The sequence below is a fragment of the Monodelphis domestica genome, chromosome 4 (genome assembly GCF_027887165.1).
Source record: "Monodelphis domestica isolate mMonDom1 chromosome 4, mMonDom1.pri, whole genome shotgun sequence".
NCBI lineage: Eukaryota > Metazoa > Chordata > Mammalia > Didelphimorphia > Didelphidae > Monodelphis > Monodelphis domestica.
Genome location: NC_077230.1, coordinates 105,008,847 through 105,027,096, shown reverse-complemented (window position 1 = coordinate 105,027,096; position 18,250 = coordinate 105,008,847). Strand labels below are relative to the sequence as shown.

Sequence of the window (18,250 nt, the reverse complement as noted above, 5' to 3'; positions counted from 1 at the left end):
CAAAACCCTTTACTGATGGATTATTTTAAATGGGAAGTTGTTGTTGTGCATTTAAAACAAGGTCTAATTCACAGCATTTTTATTTGTACGAACTTTGAAAGGATGCAGATAGTAGGCAAAGATTTGGACGCTTGTATTTCACTTCTCATAAATAGCCATTTTAAATAACAAGCTAATGACACAGCTTGAGTCCCTTCTGGGTAGACATCAGGAAAGCAGTCAGGGTGAGGCTTTTGACTCCCATTTTGTCATACATAGTTCAGCCAGACTGATCCAATTTGGAATAATTCTCTGCTCTTGGAGAAGAGTAAAATTTCTCAAAGGCAAAGGACACCCATCAGCTCTAACAGTGGCTGACTCACCCCACATACCACAGACCTCTTTTTGCATCACAGATGCTATCGCAAAGTTTCCCCAGATGCAAACAGAACAAGCAGAGAATTCCAAGCAGCTGAGATGCTGCTTACATAGGAGCAGTTGGAATGGGTATCTGGACAGGGAGTTAGCTTATACAAACATCATTCCTGGAGGAGTCAGACTATTAGTTAAGTTGTTTTTCTTTGGCCTAAACTTTGAGGCATTTACCCACCTGTCATGAAATCCTATCTATAGCTGAAATTGCCCCAAATTGCTAAAGCTTTCCAATGCCGGCCATTGTCCAAGTTGAAGTCAGAAATTGCTTACATTATCAACTTTGGCTCCTCCACTGAGGGGAAGTATGCATGACAGTTTAAACAGCTGCTGGAGAAAAAGAATGGGAGAGAAAGCCAGGATTGCATTTTGGAAAGAGATTTACAAGGGCCAGTCAGCTTGCATCAAGTTTGATGATACACGGTCATGGGGCTGACCTCTAACTGAGGTCAGGCATTTCTGTTCAGTCTCTGATGACCTTACTAAGGAAAGGGGCATGGCAACCACTGTAAGTACCTACCTGGAACCGAAGGGCTTTTCTGTTTATCAAGGGGGGAATGGAAAAGTCCTAACACCAGTTGCTTTAATGAGTGTGCCAGACGTGGAACTTTATCATCGATGGGTCTCACCTGGGCTTAATGGAAGCTTGCCCACATCACACAGATATTGAGGGTTCAAGCAGATAAGGACTAACATAGTATTAATCATTACCCTGTCACCTCACAACTGGACTATTGTACTAGCCTGTTGGTGTGTCTATCTGCCTCAAGTGTCTCTCCACTCCGATCCAACCTCCATTTAGCCACCAAAGAGATTTTCCTAAAGTGCTTCTCATTGCGTCCAGGATCAAATGCAAAATTCTCTGTTTGGTGTTCAAAACTTTTCATAACTTATTCCCATCCTACCTTTCCAGTCTTCTGATGTATTACTCCTCTCCATATACTCTGATCCAGTGTCTCTGGACTCCTTGCTTTCACGAACAAGGTCCTTCATCTTGGCTCCAGCTGCACATTTTTTTCTGGCTGTCTCCCATGCCTCATTGTAACTTACTGGCTTCTCTGATTCCTTTTATTATTTATTTATTATATTATTATATTATTCCTATTAAGTCTCAACTAAAATCACATCTACAGAAAGCCTTTTCCAATCCCTTTTAATTATTATGTTATTGCTATTAAGTCTCAACTAAAATCACATCTACAGAAAGCCTTTTCCGATTCCTTTTAATTCTAATTTCTCTTCATTCTTCTTTCTCTTAAAGAAATTTTTTAAATTGATATTTTCTATTTTACCATAAAATACCATGTATCCCTCCCCTTTCCTTCTGGAAACCCATTCTATTTGACAAATAAATTTTTAGTGGTAGAAAAGTCAGCACAATTGATACATTTTTTTCTAAAAATGTGTGCAATATGTAGCACCTGTGGACTTTTCAACTCCACAAAGGGTTAGGGTATGTCTTCTTGTATCAATTCATTTTAACCCCATTTGATATTTATAATTTTGTTACATTTACTTTTCATTTTTTGGTGGGTTATTTTCCCTCCATTGACATTATTGTTGTAATTACTGTATTATTTCTTGGCTCTGCTTCAGTTCATATAGATTTTTTTTTGCTTCTCTGTATTCACCAAAGACATAATTTCTTTTAGTACATGACTGTTTAGCCATTCCTCAACTTTGTCTTTAATCATTAGTTATCCCCAGAAGGGTTGCTATAAAAATATGCATATATATTTTTGAAAATGAATTTGCTTTTAACAGGACAAAAGTAACATTAACAAACATAACACTGAACACAACTGCTCTCACCCATATGGGGACTTTTTTTTCTTATTGAAATCTTTTTTGAGGTATGAGCCTAGTAATAGAGTCTCTGGTTCCAAAGGCATGGACATATCAGTCACTTTGTTGACATACTTCCAAATTGCTTTCAAAAATGGTTTACCAATTTTTTTTCAGCTCTACCAACAATGTATTAGTGTGCCTATTCACAACCCCTTTCAACATTGACTGTTGCCATTTTTTGTCAGTTTTGGGGGATGTAAGGTAAAACTTTAGGATAATTTTGATTCACATTTCTCTAATTAGTGATTTGGAGCCTGCTTTTACATGGTTGTGAATACATTGCATTTCTTTTGAGAATAGTTTATTCATATTTTTTGACTATTGGGGAATGACTATTAGTCATATGCACACACATATATAACTGTTTCTATATTTTGGATACAAAATCCTTTTCAAAGAAGTTTGATATATCTTCTCTTTGCTCAACCACTTCCCATCTAATCCTAGATGCATTAATGTAGTCTGTGCAAACACATTTTACATTTAAAAATAGTTATCTAATTTATGTTTTGTAGCTACCTCTATCTCTTGTTTAGTTAAGAATACATCTGTTATCCATAACTGTGAGAGGTATATATAATCTGTTTCTTTTCTAATTTTTTAATAGTATGATATTCTATATTAAAGCCCTGTATTTAGAAGGTATTATGGAGGTTGGTCTGAGCCTAATTTCTGCCAGACTGCTCTCTAATTTTCCCGGCAGTTTTTATCAGATAGGGAGTTTCTCCATAATTTATATTCTATTGTTTCTGACTTTCCCTTGTCTATTCTGTTCCACTGATCTAACCATTCTTTAACCAGTACCAGATGGTTTTGATGATTGCTGCTTTATAATATACTTTGACATCTGGAAGTGCTATTCCACCCTTTGCCCTTCTTTTCATCATTTCTTTTGATATTCTAGATCTTTTGGTTTCCCAAATGAATTTTGTTATCATTTTATCAGGCTTTGTAAGTAAAGTATCCCTTGGTAATTTGTCATAGCATTTAAAGTATAAATTAATTTTTATAACATTGTCATTTAGGGGGCAGCTGGGTGGCTCAATGGATTGAGTCAGGCCTAGAGACAGGAGGTCCTAGGTTCAAATCTGGCTTCAGACACTTCCCAGCTGTGTGACCCTGGGCAAGTCACTTGACCCCCATTGCCTAGCCCTTACCACTCTTCTGCCTTGGAGCCAATATACAGTATTGACTCCAATATGGAAGGTAAGGGTTTTAATTAAAAAAAAAAACCCAACACCATTGTCATTTAAATTATATTGCCACAGCCTAGCCACAAACACAGTCTCTAGTTATTTAGGTTGTTTTATTTATTTTTTTAAGCCTTCCCTCTGTCATAAATTTATATTAAGTATTGGTTCCAAGGCAGATGAGCAGAAAGTGTTAGGCAAAGGGGGTTGAGGGACTTGCCCAGGGTCTCACAGCTAGGAAGCATGTGAAGCTAGATTTGAACCTAAGACCTCCCATTTGCAGGCCTGACTACCCACTGAGGCACCCAGCTGCCCCTGTTTTTTGTTGTTGTTGTTATTATTTCTTTAAGGAGTACTTTATAATTGACTCTATACAAGTGTTTTGTGTGCTTCAAAAAGCTGATCCTCAGATATTTTATGCATTTTGTAGTTATGTGGAATGGGATATCCCTTGCTGTTGCTTCTTTTGTTTTGTTATTAGTATATGGAAATGTTGATTTTTGAGGATTTATTTTATAGCCTGCAATTTTGCTGAAGCTATTTTCTCAATTAGTATCTTTGATCATTCCCTGGGGTTTTCCAAGTGAACCATCATATAGTCAGCAGTTTCATTTCTTCCTCTTCTTGCTATCTTTATTCCTTTAATTATCTTATTCTTTTTTCTAACTCTTCCAGAACTATAATAAATAATAGTAGCAATACTTGCTTTACCTCTCTCTTTATTGGAAAAGATTCTAGTGTATTGCTATTGTATGATTCTTGCTTTTGGTTTTATCTAGATCATTTTTTATGATATTAAAAAAATCTATCTAAGCCTATACTTTGTAAGGTTTTTAGCATTAAAAAAGCATTGTATTTTATCAAAGGCTTTTTCTGCAATCTATTGAGATGATTATGTGGTTTGGGATGTTTTGATTTTCAATTGGAATAGTTGATTGTTTTTTTATTTGTCACTATCCTTACATCCCTCATACAAATCCCACTTGATCATAATGAATGATTTCTTGAATTACATCGCTGGTATCTGATAGGATTTTGTTGAAAATTTTTGAGTCAAAGTTCAGGAGTGATATTGGCCTATAGTTGTCTTTCACCTTTCCCTGGTTTAGGTATTAGGACCTATTTGTCTCCTCCAAAGATTCTGGTAGTGTTCTTTCTTTCTCAATTTTTGAGAATAATTTATGAATGAGCACTAACTGTACTTTTAAATTTGATAGAATTGTCTTGTGAACCAATTAGATTCAGGAGATTTTTTTTCCTTTAGTAGTTCCTTTATAACTAGGTTTATTTCCTTTTCTGAGATCAGATTATTTAAAATCTCTAGTCTTCTGATAGTTTGGGCACTTTACATTTTTGAAGGTATTCATCTATTTCTTTTATGTTCTCAGTTTTGTTGGGATATAATTGTTCATACTATGTTCTTTTTTAAACCCTTATCTTCCATCTTGGAATCAATATTGTGTATTAGTTACAAGGCAGCAATGGGGGTTAAGGGACTTGCCCAGAATTACACCACTAGGAAGTATCTGAGGCTAGATTTGAACCCAGGGCCTCTCATCTCTGGGCCTGACTCTCAATCCACTGAGCCACCTAGCTACCCCTCTCTATGTTCTAATTCTTAAAAATTTCTTCTCATTGTGCTGTTTTCACCTTGTTCATTTGCTATTTCAATGATTAAATTTTCTGGTTTTCCTTCCTAATCAGATTAGCTACAGGTTGATAGATTTTATTAGTATTTTCAAATAGCTAGCTTTTAGTTTTATTTATATTTAATTTGGGGGTTTTGTTTCTTATTTGCCTAATATCTTATATCTCATCTGTTCTGCATATTTTAGGTTTATTGGTTGATTTTCTATTCTAAAAATGCACATTTGATTAATCTTCTCTTTTTCTATTTTGTTAATATATGATTATGAAGATATGTTTCCCCCTGTGAGGATTGCTTTAGTTTCATTCCAGAAATATTAATATATTGTTTCATCATCATAATTTTCTTTTATGTAGTTAATTATTTCTATAATTTGTTTTCTGACTTACTCATTATTTAAAATTTCATTGTTAAGTCTCAATTTGGGTTTGTCTATTTTGATTGTGATCTCTGAATCTATTTCTATTCTTATTGCATTATGGATTATAAAGGCTGTATTAACTATTTCTGCCTTTTTACACTTGCTTGTAATATCTCTGTGCCCTGGTACACGGTCGATGTTTGTAATGAGAGGTCCATGTGGTACAGAGAAATATGTACTGTATATACTTCTGTTGCCCCATTTAAAAGATGCTAGAAGTCTTTTACCTCTATTTTGTTGCTTAGGCAAGATTTTATACCACTTGTGCCAAGCTTTTAATTCTCTCTTCCACAGTTCTCTTCTTTTCCAATTATTTCCTCAAGTGCTCTCACAACTCTTCATGACCCCATTTGGGGTTTTCTTGGCACACACAATGGAATGATTTCACATTTCCTTGTCCAGCTCATTTTATAGATGAGAAAACTGAGGTAAACGGGGTCACAAAGTGAGTAAGTGTTTGAGACTGGATTTGAACTCAGAAAGATGAGTCTTCCTGATTCCGGGCCTGGCACTTGAGCCATTGCATCACCTAGCTGTTGTGCTAGGTATACAAAGATAAAAATAGAACAGCCTCTGCCTTTGAAGAACTGATCTTCTTCCGGGGGAGTATAGCATTACCCCCAAGAAAGTAAAAGTAAAGTATGTACATAGAAAGAGGTTTCAAGAGTTAGTGCAGAAAAGTGTTCATGTAGGAGATATCACCTGGGTTTTGCTTTCGAGAATGATGGGAATTTAAAGAAGTGGCGATGAGGGGCAAGTGCATAAAACATCTTCAGTGTCCTTGCTGTAAAATGAGGAGTGGTAGGACTAGATTATCACTAAGGTCCCTTCCATCATAAAATTATATCCACCCCCCCCCAAAAATGGTTCAGATCCATCGTTGGTAGGAAATGCACTTTGAATGATTTTCCTGGTAGCAGGGATTGTTTTGTTCTATATAATAGATATGAAATCTTATCTTCTTCTATGTGAATGAGGCCAAGCATTAGCAAGTTTGACTTGGGTTGGGAGGGATGAGTGGGAATTAAGAAGTGAGTGAATAATATGGAAATAGAATTTGAGTGAGATAATACATGTATAACCCAGTGGAATTCTTGTCAGCTCCAGGAGGGGGGAGGAAAGAGGGGAGGGAAAGAACATGAACCATGTAGCCATGGAAAAATATATTAAAAAACCCCAAAATTATATTAAAAAAAAAGATGTGATTACATCCAGGACTTGAGAATTCTGGGTAGAATGAATGGAGCAAAGTTAACTGGCTTGAGAGGAGAATCAATCCCATTTATTATTATTATTTAAACCCTTACCTTCTATCTTGGAATCAATTGGTTCCAAGGCCCGATTTGAACCTAGGACCTCTGGTCTCTGAGCCTGGCTCTCAATCCACTGAGCCACCTAGTCCCCCCCACCCCCATTTATTATTATTATTATCATCACTGGGCTTTAACTACCTAAACTAATCAAAATATCTCTCCCAGTGCCATGCCTACACAATGAACAACGGACAGACTTAACAGCAGACTTTATTAGAAACACTCCTCATTCATCAGTAAATTCACATTAAAAATGCTGAAGGCAGCTCCGTCCGAATATCTGACATCCTGCCATTACAACAATTTCCAGTTAAAAACTAGACCAGGCAGATAATTTGAAATGTAAGAAATGCAAAGAGGAAGCAGCATCTTAAAATATATATATAATATGTGTAATATATATATGTATATATATACATATATATATATATATATATATGGACTGAGCTTGGAAAATGAAGGATGACACCTCAAACATTCCACCCTTCTGCTTACAAGGGTCGCAAGGTTCCCAAACAGATCAATAAACAATAGATCATACATTCTTTTAACGTATGTCAGAAACCAGGGGCTGAGAATTTAGAATTCACCCAAAGTGAAAATAACACTTTGCTCTAATAAAGATAAGAGATTGCAAGGCTGGCCCTAGGCTTGAGTCGTCGTCACAGGCAGGTCATCTGCTCCCCCCCCAATATTGACCCCAACAGCTGCCACAGCTGAAATTCCACCACTGGTTCCTTTGGGTTCAGCATTGTGCTTCTCAAGCTCCTTTTAGAAATCTAAACTCCCCCTGGTGGAAGAACATAATGAGAATGAGTTTATTAGCCCCTTCCTCCTTGAGCGGTACGAGGGGGCTTGCTAAAGGGGAGGTGGGCAGGGGAGAACTGGTATTTAAATGGGGAGGGAGGGGGGGAAAGAGGTGGTTCTAAAGGAAAGGAAAAATATAAGGGACGGGGAGGGCTGCCAAAAATAATTTGCCACCTTAATGATTTTGTTGAGGGCTAGCCCTAGAGGTCCCTCCAGAGGGACTGCACTCCAGCCTCTAAATGGTGACCAGCCCTCCTTACGAATTATGCAGAGCTGGGGAGGATCTGGCCTGGGCTCGGGAATAACTAGAACACTGGCACTTAGCTGCTTTCATCATCCATTATTCAAAGGCAATTGTTTTTTCGTTGTTTTTGTTCCCACTCTGTACAATCACCCTCCATATATTTGAAACCGGGGCACAGGATAGAAAGTCTTCTGCCCAAATGTTTTATTCATTCTTTTGAATTAAAAATATGCTTTTTTAATCAATACAGTGATAGCATCCCCGTCTTGGTTGAGTAGGCAAAGCCTCAAGGCAGGGAACTAACTGGTTTCTCTAAGCTCCCTATTGAGGTGTCCAGCTTTAGAGGTCACCTTTGAGGATGGCAAATGCTGTTGGCAACAAACATTTATTTCCAAAGTCAGTAACAAATGCTCATCGTTCACATTATCTAACAGCGTCCTGTTGAACTGATTAAAGGGGAGGAACCCCACCCCCATATACACACACACACACACACACACACACATATATATATATTTTAAAATTAAATTATGCTCAAGTGTCCTCTGAGACTTTGCTTCTGATGTAAACAATTCATTGTGCCGGGTGCATTGCTTTAGTCTATTTTGAGTCCAGAAGGGCTTCAGGCTTCTTATTGGTACTGGAGATAGTTTTTCAGAGACTGAGGCAAAGGCAGCGATTCTATTTCATGCAGGCGTTCCCGACTGAGGGCAAAGCGAATTGATCTTCGGCACAGGTCCATTAGGGGCAGGGGCTCCGCTGAAACATAAAAGAGAGAGATTCAATATCACCACTGGCACTGCAGGCACTTAGAGAGGCTGCCGCCACCACTGCCGATGGGAGAGGCTGCTGCCGCCACTGCTCACTTAAAGAAGAAGGCTGAAGGGAAGAGAGCTGGGAGAGTTAGGGGAGACCAGGAAAGTTCATTCTCATGCCGTGTTTATTACTGCCTCCCGGTGCCTTTGCTCATGCCATCTACAGGAGCAGAGAATCATAGATAGAGAGCCAGCAAAGATCCGACACTCTCATTTTACAGCTGAGAAGCTGATATCTAGGGAGACGATGGGACCTGCCACTTAAATCACAGTAAATAAAAGAGCCTGGTGGCAGTTGGATAGTTCAGTGGATTGAGAGCCAGGCCTAAAGACAGGAGGTCCTGGGTTCAAATCTAGCCTCAGACACTTTCTAGCTGTGTGACCCTGGGTAAGTCACTTAACCCCCATTGCCTAGCCCTTACCACTCTTCTGCCTTGGAACCAATACACAGTATTGACCTCAAGATGGAAGGTAAGGACCTAAACAAACAAACAAATAAATAAAAAAAATAAAAGAGCCTTGATTTTAGGTCAGGTTTTCTGATTATATCATCATGCATTAGACTCTAGCCTTAAAAAAAAATATTGTATTCGGGGACAACTAGGTGACATAGTGGATAATGTTGTAAGGGATTTTAGCAGGTGATGTCACATAGTGGAGAGAGACCAGGTTTGGAGACAGGAGAACCTGGGTTCTGATCTGGCCTTAGATACCGCCTAGCTGTGTAATCCTGAGCAAGACATTAAATTCTGTTTGCCTAAAAAAAGAGTATTTATCTATTTTAATTGTGCAGCACCTTTATTTCTGCCTATTCTCCAACTTCCTACTCAGCAAGCCATCCCCTGTTAACAAAGAACAAAAAAGAAAAGTAGCTTATCAAAGTCCATGAACACATCAACTGAGTCTGAAAGTTCATTCAATAATTTAAATCTGTTGTTCCCCTAACTCTGCCCGAGGTATATTTATTAACTCTTTTCCACGGCTCAGACACTTGGTAGTAAGGCTACAAAGCATTGGGCTTCATTTTTTTTGGTTTTAGTTCCTTTATTGTTATTTTGTTTATATCATTAGGGCAGTTAGGTGGTTGAGAGGATTGAGAGCCAGGTCTGGAATTAGGAAAATTCATCTTTCAGAGTTCAAATCTGGCCTCAGACACTTACAAACTTTATGACCCCGGGCAAGTTACTTCACTCTGTCTCAGTTTCCTCCTCTGTCAAATGAGCTGGAGAAGGAAATGGCAAAGCATTCCAGTGTCTTTGCCAAGAAAATCCCAAATAGGATCAGGAAGAGTCAACTACAACTGAATAAAAGACTGAACAACAATACCATAGTTTTAGCTTTTCTTCTATTGATGGCTATCTATTTTGTTTCCATTTTCATGCTATCACAAAGAATGCTTTTATACATATTTTGATGTATATATAGGACCTTTCCTTGGAATATATGCCTAGCAACAGGATCCCAGGATTGATGGGTATAGATATTTTAGTCACTTTTTAAGCATAATTCCAAATTGGTTTTTAAGGATGGTTGGGCCAAGTTGTATTTAAATTGTATATTTCTATTTTTTTTTGTCATCCATATTCTCTTATCCTTTTCAATCAAGATAAGAACATTGAATTTGTTGGCCATTTTTGGCTTTGCTAGTTTATTGTGTGTTGCTTTGAGAAGTCCCTTAATTTATCAGGGCTTCTGATTCCTCATCCATAAAATGAATGGTTGGACTACATGGTCTCTAAAGTTGTTTTTATGTCGAAATCTTGAAAGTCTCACTGTCTCCAAGAAAGCTTCTTTGACTTGACTGGACAAATTCTTTAATAGTTACATTTTCCCCCCCGAATAAGTATTTATTAGAGTACTAATCTAGCATTCCTCTTTATGTGGGTTTAAAACTAGGTTATAAACTCCTGGAGGACAGGAATGATGATTACTTGTAATAAAATTGGTAAGATTTCAGCATCTTATATCACATTTGAATGTGGTTAAACCACAGAAGAGATACTAAAAAACAGGAATTGTGTAATGGAAAGAGTATCAAAGTCAGCAGAGTTGCATTCTCCTCTTGCTCTAACACTTGCTAACCATGTGACTCTGGGAAAGTCCCAATTCTTTTTGAGGTCCAAATTTCTTCATCCATTCAATTTAGGGGGATGGTTGACTTTTTTTTTTAACCCATACCTTCCTTTTTGGTCTCAGACTTGATTCAAAATATCAGTTCTGGGGTCAGCTGGGTAGCTCAGTGGGTCGAGAGCCAGGCCTAGAGATGGGAGGTCCTAGGTTCAAATCTGGCCTCAGACACTTCCTAGCTGTGTGACCCTGGGCAAGTCACCTAACCCCCATTGCTCAATACATAGTATTGAGTCCAAGACAGAAGGTAAGGGTTAAAAAAAAAAAAGTCAGTTCCAAGGCAGAAGAGTGGTAAGGGCTCAGCAATGGGGGTTAGGTGACTTGCCCAGGGTCACACAGCTAGGAAGTGTCTGAGGCTAGATTTGAACCTAGGATCTCCCAGATCTCTAGGTCTGGCTCTCTCTCCACTGAGCTGCCCTAGGGATAGTAACATTTTAAGAATTTATGTTTCAAGGCACTTTCTTATTTACAATCTCACTTGGTTGTCAGAAAAGTATTTTATAGATAAGGAAAAAGAGGCCCACAATAGCCAAGTGAATTGCTTAAGGTCCCTTGTTGATTTAGCAGAATTAGCTCTCACATCTCTCACTCAACATCTTTATCTCACCCCCAGATCATGGTAACAACCTCCTACTTAATCTTTGTCCATATTTCTCCTTTTCCAAACCCAAAATTCCCATTTCTCTCAGATTGTGTCCCAAATCTTATCTTTCATCTCAGCACTCCTAAAACCCCTCAAAAGGGCCAAGAGTAAATAAAAACTCACCCCTGGGTATTCAGAGCCCTGCACTTTCCTACCTTTATCGACAACTACTGCCAATAATGACAAGAACAACAATAAATGAGGAGGATTTCTTTAAGGCTGGCAAATAAATGCTTTCCATGTTATCTCAGTATTTCATAATCCAGTGAAATGAGTGTCCTTGCTCTTCTCACCCCTTGAGCCATCTCCCAACTCTGGACATTTTCACTGATTCACCCTTTAATTCCATGCCTGGAATGTTAGCTCCACTTTTCTCTTCCTCAAGGCTGCTCAGGTTTCCTTCCAGTCTTGTCTAAAATCCCACCTTCTACAAGAGGCCATTCCCAAACGCCCTTTAATGTTGGCGACTTTCTTCTGAGACAATCTCCAATTAATTCTGTTATATCTTGTGTGCACATTGTCTCCCCTATTAGACTGGCAGCTCCTTGATGGCAGAGGATGTCTTGACTTTTTTATGTACTCTCAACATTTAAAATAATTCCTGGCACATATAGATACTTCATAAATGCTGGTTTTTATAGCACTTTGCACTTGCAAAGTGCTTTATATACATTATTTCATTTCTGCCTCCCCTGAAATCTGTGAGGTAAGGACTAGTGTTAGAATTTTTATACATGAAGAAACTGAGGGTAAGTGAATTTAAGGGATCTTCCTGCCCCATTGTCACACAGCTAATAATGCTGGGGAGAGGATTTCTTTTATATCTTCATCTGAATACCTCTCCCCTATTTTAAGTTATTATTTCCTATACTAAATGTACCGCTAAATTACACAAGTTTAAAAACAGGTATTTGATGAGTGCCTCCTGTGTGCAAAGAAAGGGGTTACAAATTATACAGAGTTATCCATGGTGGCAATATTATTCAAGTGAGCAAGACAAAACTATAACCAAATGGGGAAAGTTGGACAGTTCAGTGGAGAGAGAGCCAGGTCTGGAGATGGAAGGTCTTGGGTTTAAATCTGGTCTCAGACACTTCCTACCTGAGTGTCCCTGGGCAAGTCACTTAACTCCAACTGCCTAGCCCATAACTCTCTTCTGCGTTGGAACCAATACTTGATAATGATTCTAGGATGGAAGGTAAAGGTTTAAAAAAAAAAAGCAAATGGCATGTAACAACAAGAGATTTAAACAACTGTTAAAGGTAACAACACAAGATATCACAAGAATATACATGATTAATTGCTAAATGAATTTGGTGAGGCCAAGATACATAAAAATATTATGAGACATATAAGTATTATAACAATGTGTTTAGTCATTTCAGTCTTTAGTTTGACTCTTTATAACCCCATTTGGGGTCTTCTTGGCAAAGATACTGGAGTGGTTTACCATTTCCTTCTCTAGCTCACTTTACAGATGAGGAAACTGAGGCCAACAGGGTTAAGTGACCTGATGAGGGTCATAAGCTAAGTGTCCAAGGCCAGGTTTGAACTCGGGAAGATGGATCTTCTTGACTCCACTGGGCCTAGCAATTCTAGCTACTTTGCCACCCAGCTGCCCTATGACAATAATCATAACAGTAAGTCTGAATGCCTGGCAGTTCAGCTCGAGAATGAACCACTGTCTCTGGTATCTTATCTTGCTAGGCGATCTTCAGAATCTTCCTAAGACAACAGACATGGGAGACACTGGCATAGGACTATCCAGCATGGCACATCTCTATCTAGGAAGGTGCTGTGCTCTTTTACCAAAGCAGAATTGCAGGAGCTCAAAGGAAACATGAGATGTATACACTTAGCGACACATCCAACATTTCATATTTTTGTTATTTGTATTTTATTTGTGCCTAATCTGTGGTAGAGCCTTTTGAACTCAGCTTCTCTCAGGACTAATCAGTCACAGTTGGACACACTTGTACATTGACCCCAACATAGGGATGGCATTTTGGTCCTTTCTGAGTACAAAGGACACCAACCAAACAACCAACTCAATCTTGGTACTTTTATCAGCAATCATGGATGGGTTCCATCTTTGTGAAGATAACTCACTTCTTAGAGCCATATCTGTAGCCTCTTGCTCAGCACCAGTCTTTCTTCCTAGTCAAGTTCTAGATCACCAATTCTCTATTAATCTGATATATCTGATACTGTTGTCTATTCTTTCCTCCAGGTCACTGTCTCTTCCCTAGTATTTTTAAGGCACTGACTAGAACCCCAGGTCTCTTGATTCTCAGTCCCTGGTTCTTTCAATAGACCATATTGCCTCTCTGCACAATCTGTTTCCAGAGTCTTTCCTTCTTACTCTCCCATTTTTGTCAAAAATAAGCCATGACTCTGCTCAGCTACTCAATTAGAGCAACTATATATCAGCTAAACAACTACTGAGAAACCAGAGGGGAGTAAAAGTTAGCTGCTTTAATTTTAAGTCCTCCTGCAGTCATTAAAATTAATCTAGAGCTCAAAAAAAGTTGGAAACATGTCTTTAGTTTTAAATGTGAAACATAAATCATCTCTCTGGCTCTTGAAGGGACTTCTAAATGGTAAATGCTTAACAACAGAAGCAAATGAAGAAAGCCCTTAAGCTCTTAGAACAGCTGCAAAACTTCAAGAACTCAGTCTGTTTTTCTAAGGCAAAATGCTAGTCGATTTCCTCTCTTCCCTCAGTTCTGGAACTCCCTTCAGAACTGCAGAGTGTTGAGACTGAGATGTGAGCAATTTGATGGGAAGGAGAACATTTGACTTGTCTGGCAGTGGTGCTCTCCTAAAAAATAAATTCCTGCTGGGTATTTAAGTGGGAGAGAGCATAGAGTTTAGGATGACAAGATTTGTTTTCAGATTCTGGCTCTGTTTTCTCAGCTGTAAAATAAGGAGATGAGACGATTATGTTTAAGAATTTAGCTAGCTTTTATGATATTATCGATAAATGCAAAATATATGAAACTTTAAACATATCTAATCCAATAATTTCTTTTTACAGATGAGGAAACTAAGTTCCAGGGAATTGTAGTGATTGACTCAACATCACACAAAAAACAATGGCTCTGGAATTAGAACCTAGAGCTTTTAATTTCCAAATTTAGCTCTCATTCTACTGTGTGTCATGGGAAGACAAGTAAAGTAGGGAAAAGAAAGGAGATTAAGGTCTGTTGCAATTAAAATTATTTCAAGAGACTGAATTTTGGGTAAGAATATAAATTTATTGATTATATCAGATTTGCCGGTTAGGCCAGCATCATAACTAATAAAGTGATATAAGTCTTCATGGCTCTCTCAGGACCAGGCTAGACCTGAGCTGGGTCAGGCAGCTGAATAAACAGATTTTTAGGAGCTGATAATTTAACCCCTCCCTTGAACATCCCAAGACATCTTTAATTGGTGATAACTTATTAAGAGGCAGTCCATCAACCTAGCTACCCCTCCTCATTCCTACATCTTGGGGTACAGATATAAAGGAAAAAAGATCTTGTCCCCTTTAATTATTAAATACATTCTGCTAAAAAGGAATCCAACATATTCCTTGGGATTCCCAAGGACAAAGAAAATGCTATAAGTAGCAGGGTACATGGTACCTCTGACCCAGATCTCAGACACAGGAATACACAGCAGTTCTCCCTAATATATAAGAATTACTATAGCATATGAGAAATAAATTCTTACAGGGCACAGGGAAGGATCACGGAATGATAGATCCAGGGCTGGGACCCCAGAGACCCTGTAGTTTAACCCTTCCATTTTTATTTTAATTAAAAAAAATTTTAAACTCTTACCTTCCGTCTTGGAGTCAGTACTGTGTATTGGCTCCAAGGCAGAAGAGTGGTAAGGGCTAGGCAATGGGGGTCAAGTGACTTGCCCAGGGTCACACAGCTGGGAAGTGTCTGAGGCCAGATTTGAACTTAGGACCTCTCATCTCTAGGCCTGGCTCTCAATCCACTGAGCTACCCAGTTGCCCCCCAATTTAATTAAAAAAATTTTTTTTATTTAATTAGTTAATTTAGGATATTTTCCCATGGTTACAAGATTCATGTTCTTTCCCTCCCCTCTCACCAATCCTCTCCTGTAGCTGACATGCAATTCCACTGGGTTTTACTTGTGTCATTGATCAAGACCAAGTTCTATATTATTGATATTTGAACTAAACCCTCCCATTTTTAAAATGAGGAAACTGAGATTTAGGGAGTGGCTTGCCCAAGTTCACACACATGTAGGGGATGGAATTGGCAACTAGGTCTTGACTCCAAATTCAGCCTTTTTTTCACTGGACCAAGTGGTTGAGAAAGGAGCTGAGGGGCAAGAAAAAGGATATAACACGGCAAATGTTCAGCAATAGAATCTGCTATCTAGTTATTCACATAGAAGGCAAAAAATCAGTGATGGATGGCCTCACCTTAGACTCAACATGGTTTGTCTTTATATATCTTGGCATATCCTCATCCTCTCAGCTTCCATTCAGTTACCAGAGCTTCCGAAGATGAATACTATTGTTTTGTCAAATTATTTCGACTATTTATCAGATACATTCACATTACAACCAGAGACAACATAAAGTGGGGCAGAGCCAATACTCAAGAAAACTGTGAAGTTGATGAAATCGATCGTTTGGCTTTCAGCCTCCAGTGATCTTTCACCCCTCCCACCTTGGCAAGTCAGTTAACTCTTTGGATTTTCCCTAGGGTCCCCCCTCCCCCCCAAAAAAGCAACTCGATGAATATGGGTTGCAAAGTAGTTGTATTTCTTCAATGCAAGTTTCCTGAGCCAATGAAATCAGAAGTCTGTACAAAATCAAAGTAAAACAAAATAAAAAAGTAAGATACTCTGGAAAGCCTTGCGGATACCAAGGCAAAACAGTCCCTGGGAAGGGGGAGGGGGGGAGAATGTATGTAGATTGATAAGTAAATGAAAGATAACTTGAGGAGGGAGACTGTTACTGTTTTTCAGTCATATCTGACTCTTTCTGATCCCGTTTGATGTTTTCTTAGCAAAAAATACTGGAGTGTTTTGCCATTTCCTTTTCCAGATGAAGAAATTAAGGCAAACAGGGTTAAGTGACTTTCTCAGGGTCACCCAGCTAGTAGGTGTCTGAGGCTGGATTTGAACTCCACTGTGCCAGTAGGGAAATTGTACCAGCAACTAAGAGGATCAGGAAAGGTTCCCGTGTGAGGTGGCACCAGAGCTGAGCCTTAAAGTGATGATATTGAACCCATGATAATTAAAAGACAACATACAGGAGATTTTCTATCTTTAAAGGATTCAGTCATGTTTTCTGTGCTTTCCATATTGGCTACTTGGTTTCTTTAATGATAACCCCTATAGTATCTCTCGCCCAATCACTCCTTAGCAAGTCCTATTCTCAGATCCTTAAATGACTGATGATAGGATTTGGGCACCAGAGGACCTGAGTTCTAATCCTGATTCTGTTGCCATACTACCTGTATGATCTAGGATACACTTAATCTCTCTGCATCTGTTTCCTCATCTATAAAACTGGGGTTTGGACTTGATGTACTTTAACTTCCCTTCCAGCTCTGAATATAGGATACTATGATATCCCTCTAGGGAGATTTGCATTTTAATATTATCTAAAACATTAAGATAAAGGTGGGGGGAGCACCAGGGGTGGAATTTTAGGCATCACCATGAATTTGGGATAGAGATTTTTTTTTGGGAAAAGGGACTATCCAGGCCAGGTTCACCTGAAACCAGACCACAATTGCTTAGCACAGGGTAAGTACTTAATAAATAATTTACTGGCTGATTATCTGACATAAGCAAACCTAACACTTAAAGACTATCAGGATTTGTCTCATCTCTTTTCTTATTACCAAGAATTTACATTGATCTTTGGGACTGAAAGTCTACAGATGCCTCTTGTAGGAATGGTACAGGAATAGAAAGAGTAATGAAACTGAGATCCTAAGACCTGGCCTGGAATCTGCCTCTTCCATTTACTTGCTATGTGATTTAGACCAATATGACCCACCTCTTTGGTTTCTCCATCTGTAAAAAGAGGGGTTCAGCCCGAATGGTCTCTAAGGCTCCATCAGCTCTAATGTTCCATGGATTTAGGACTTTGTTTTCTAGAGACACCTTCTACCATGTCTGTAGGAGGTGGCAGGGTGCTAAGTGGAATTCATAGGATCATGGATTTACAAGTGGAAGGATCCTTGGAGAGGGGCCATCAAATTGAATTACCTTGTTTTAGAGGTGTGAAAACTGGGCTACAGAGAGCATAAGTGAATTGACTACAGTCACAGAGGTAGCAAGTGGAAAGCTGGAACTCAGCTTAGGCCATCTGACTCAAAAGCCAGGATTCTTCACATTGAGCCACCCTTCAGAAGAGAATGTGGGTAAATGGAGAAGGAAGGACATTCATCCCAGACCATTCATTGTTCAATCATTTTTCAATTGTATCTCTTTGTGACCCTATTTGGGAGTTTCCTGAGAAAGGCACTGGAGTAGTTTGCCATTTCCTTTTCCAGATGATGTGACAGATGAAGAAATGGAGGGTTAAGTGACATGCCTAAAGGCCACAAGCTAATAAGTGCCTGAAGCCAGATTGGAACTCAGGAAGATGAGTCTCCGTGACTCCAGGACTGGCACTCTGTCCGTTGAGTCACCTAGCTGCCATTATAAACCTACAAATCATTTAGGGATGTCATTAAGCCTCAAAAATTCAACAGGTTGGGGGCAGTTGGGTAGCTCAGTGGATTGAGAGTCAGGTCTAGA

At 38.8% G+C, this 18,250-nt stretch overlaps 1 protein-coding gene across 1 annotated transcript in view; it reads right to left on the bottom strand.

Moving 5' to 3' along the window:
* Positions 1 to 7,025: 7,025 nt before the first annotated feature.
* SPSB4 (splA/ryanodine receptor domain and SOCS box containing 4) overlaps positions 7,026 to 18,250 on the bottom strand; it is a 138,160-nt gene continuing 126,935 nt past the window's right edge. The window contains 1 exon segment of the mRNA XM_001365759.4: positions 7,026 to 8,641. Within this exon segment, the coding sequence (XP_001365796.2) occupies positions 8,514 to 8,641 (128 nt within the window). The 3' untranslated portion in view covers positions 7,026 to 8,513.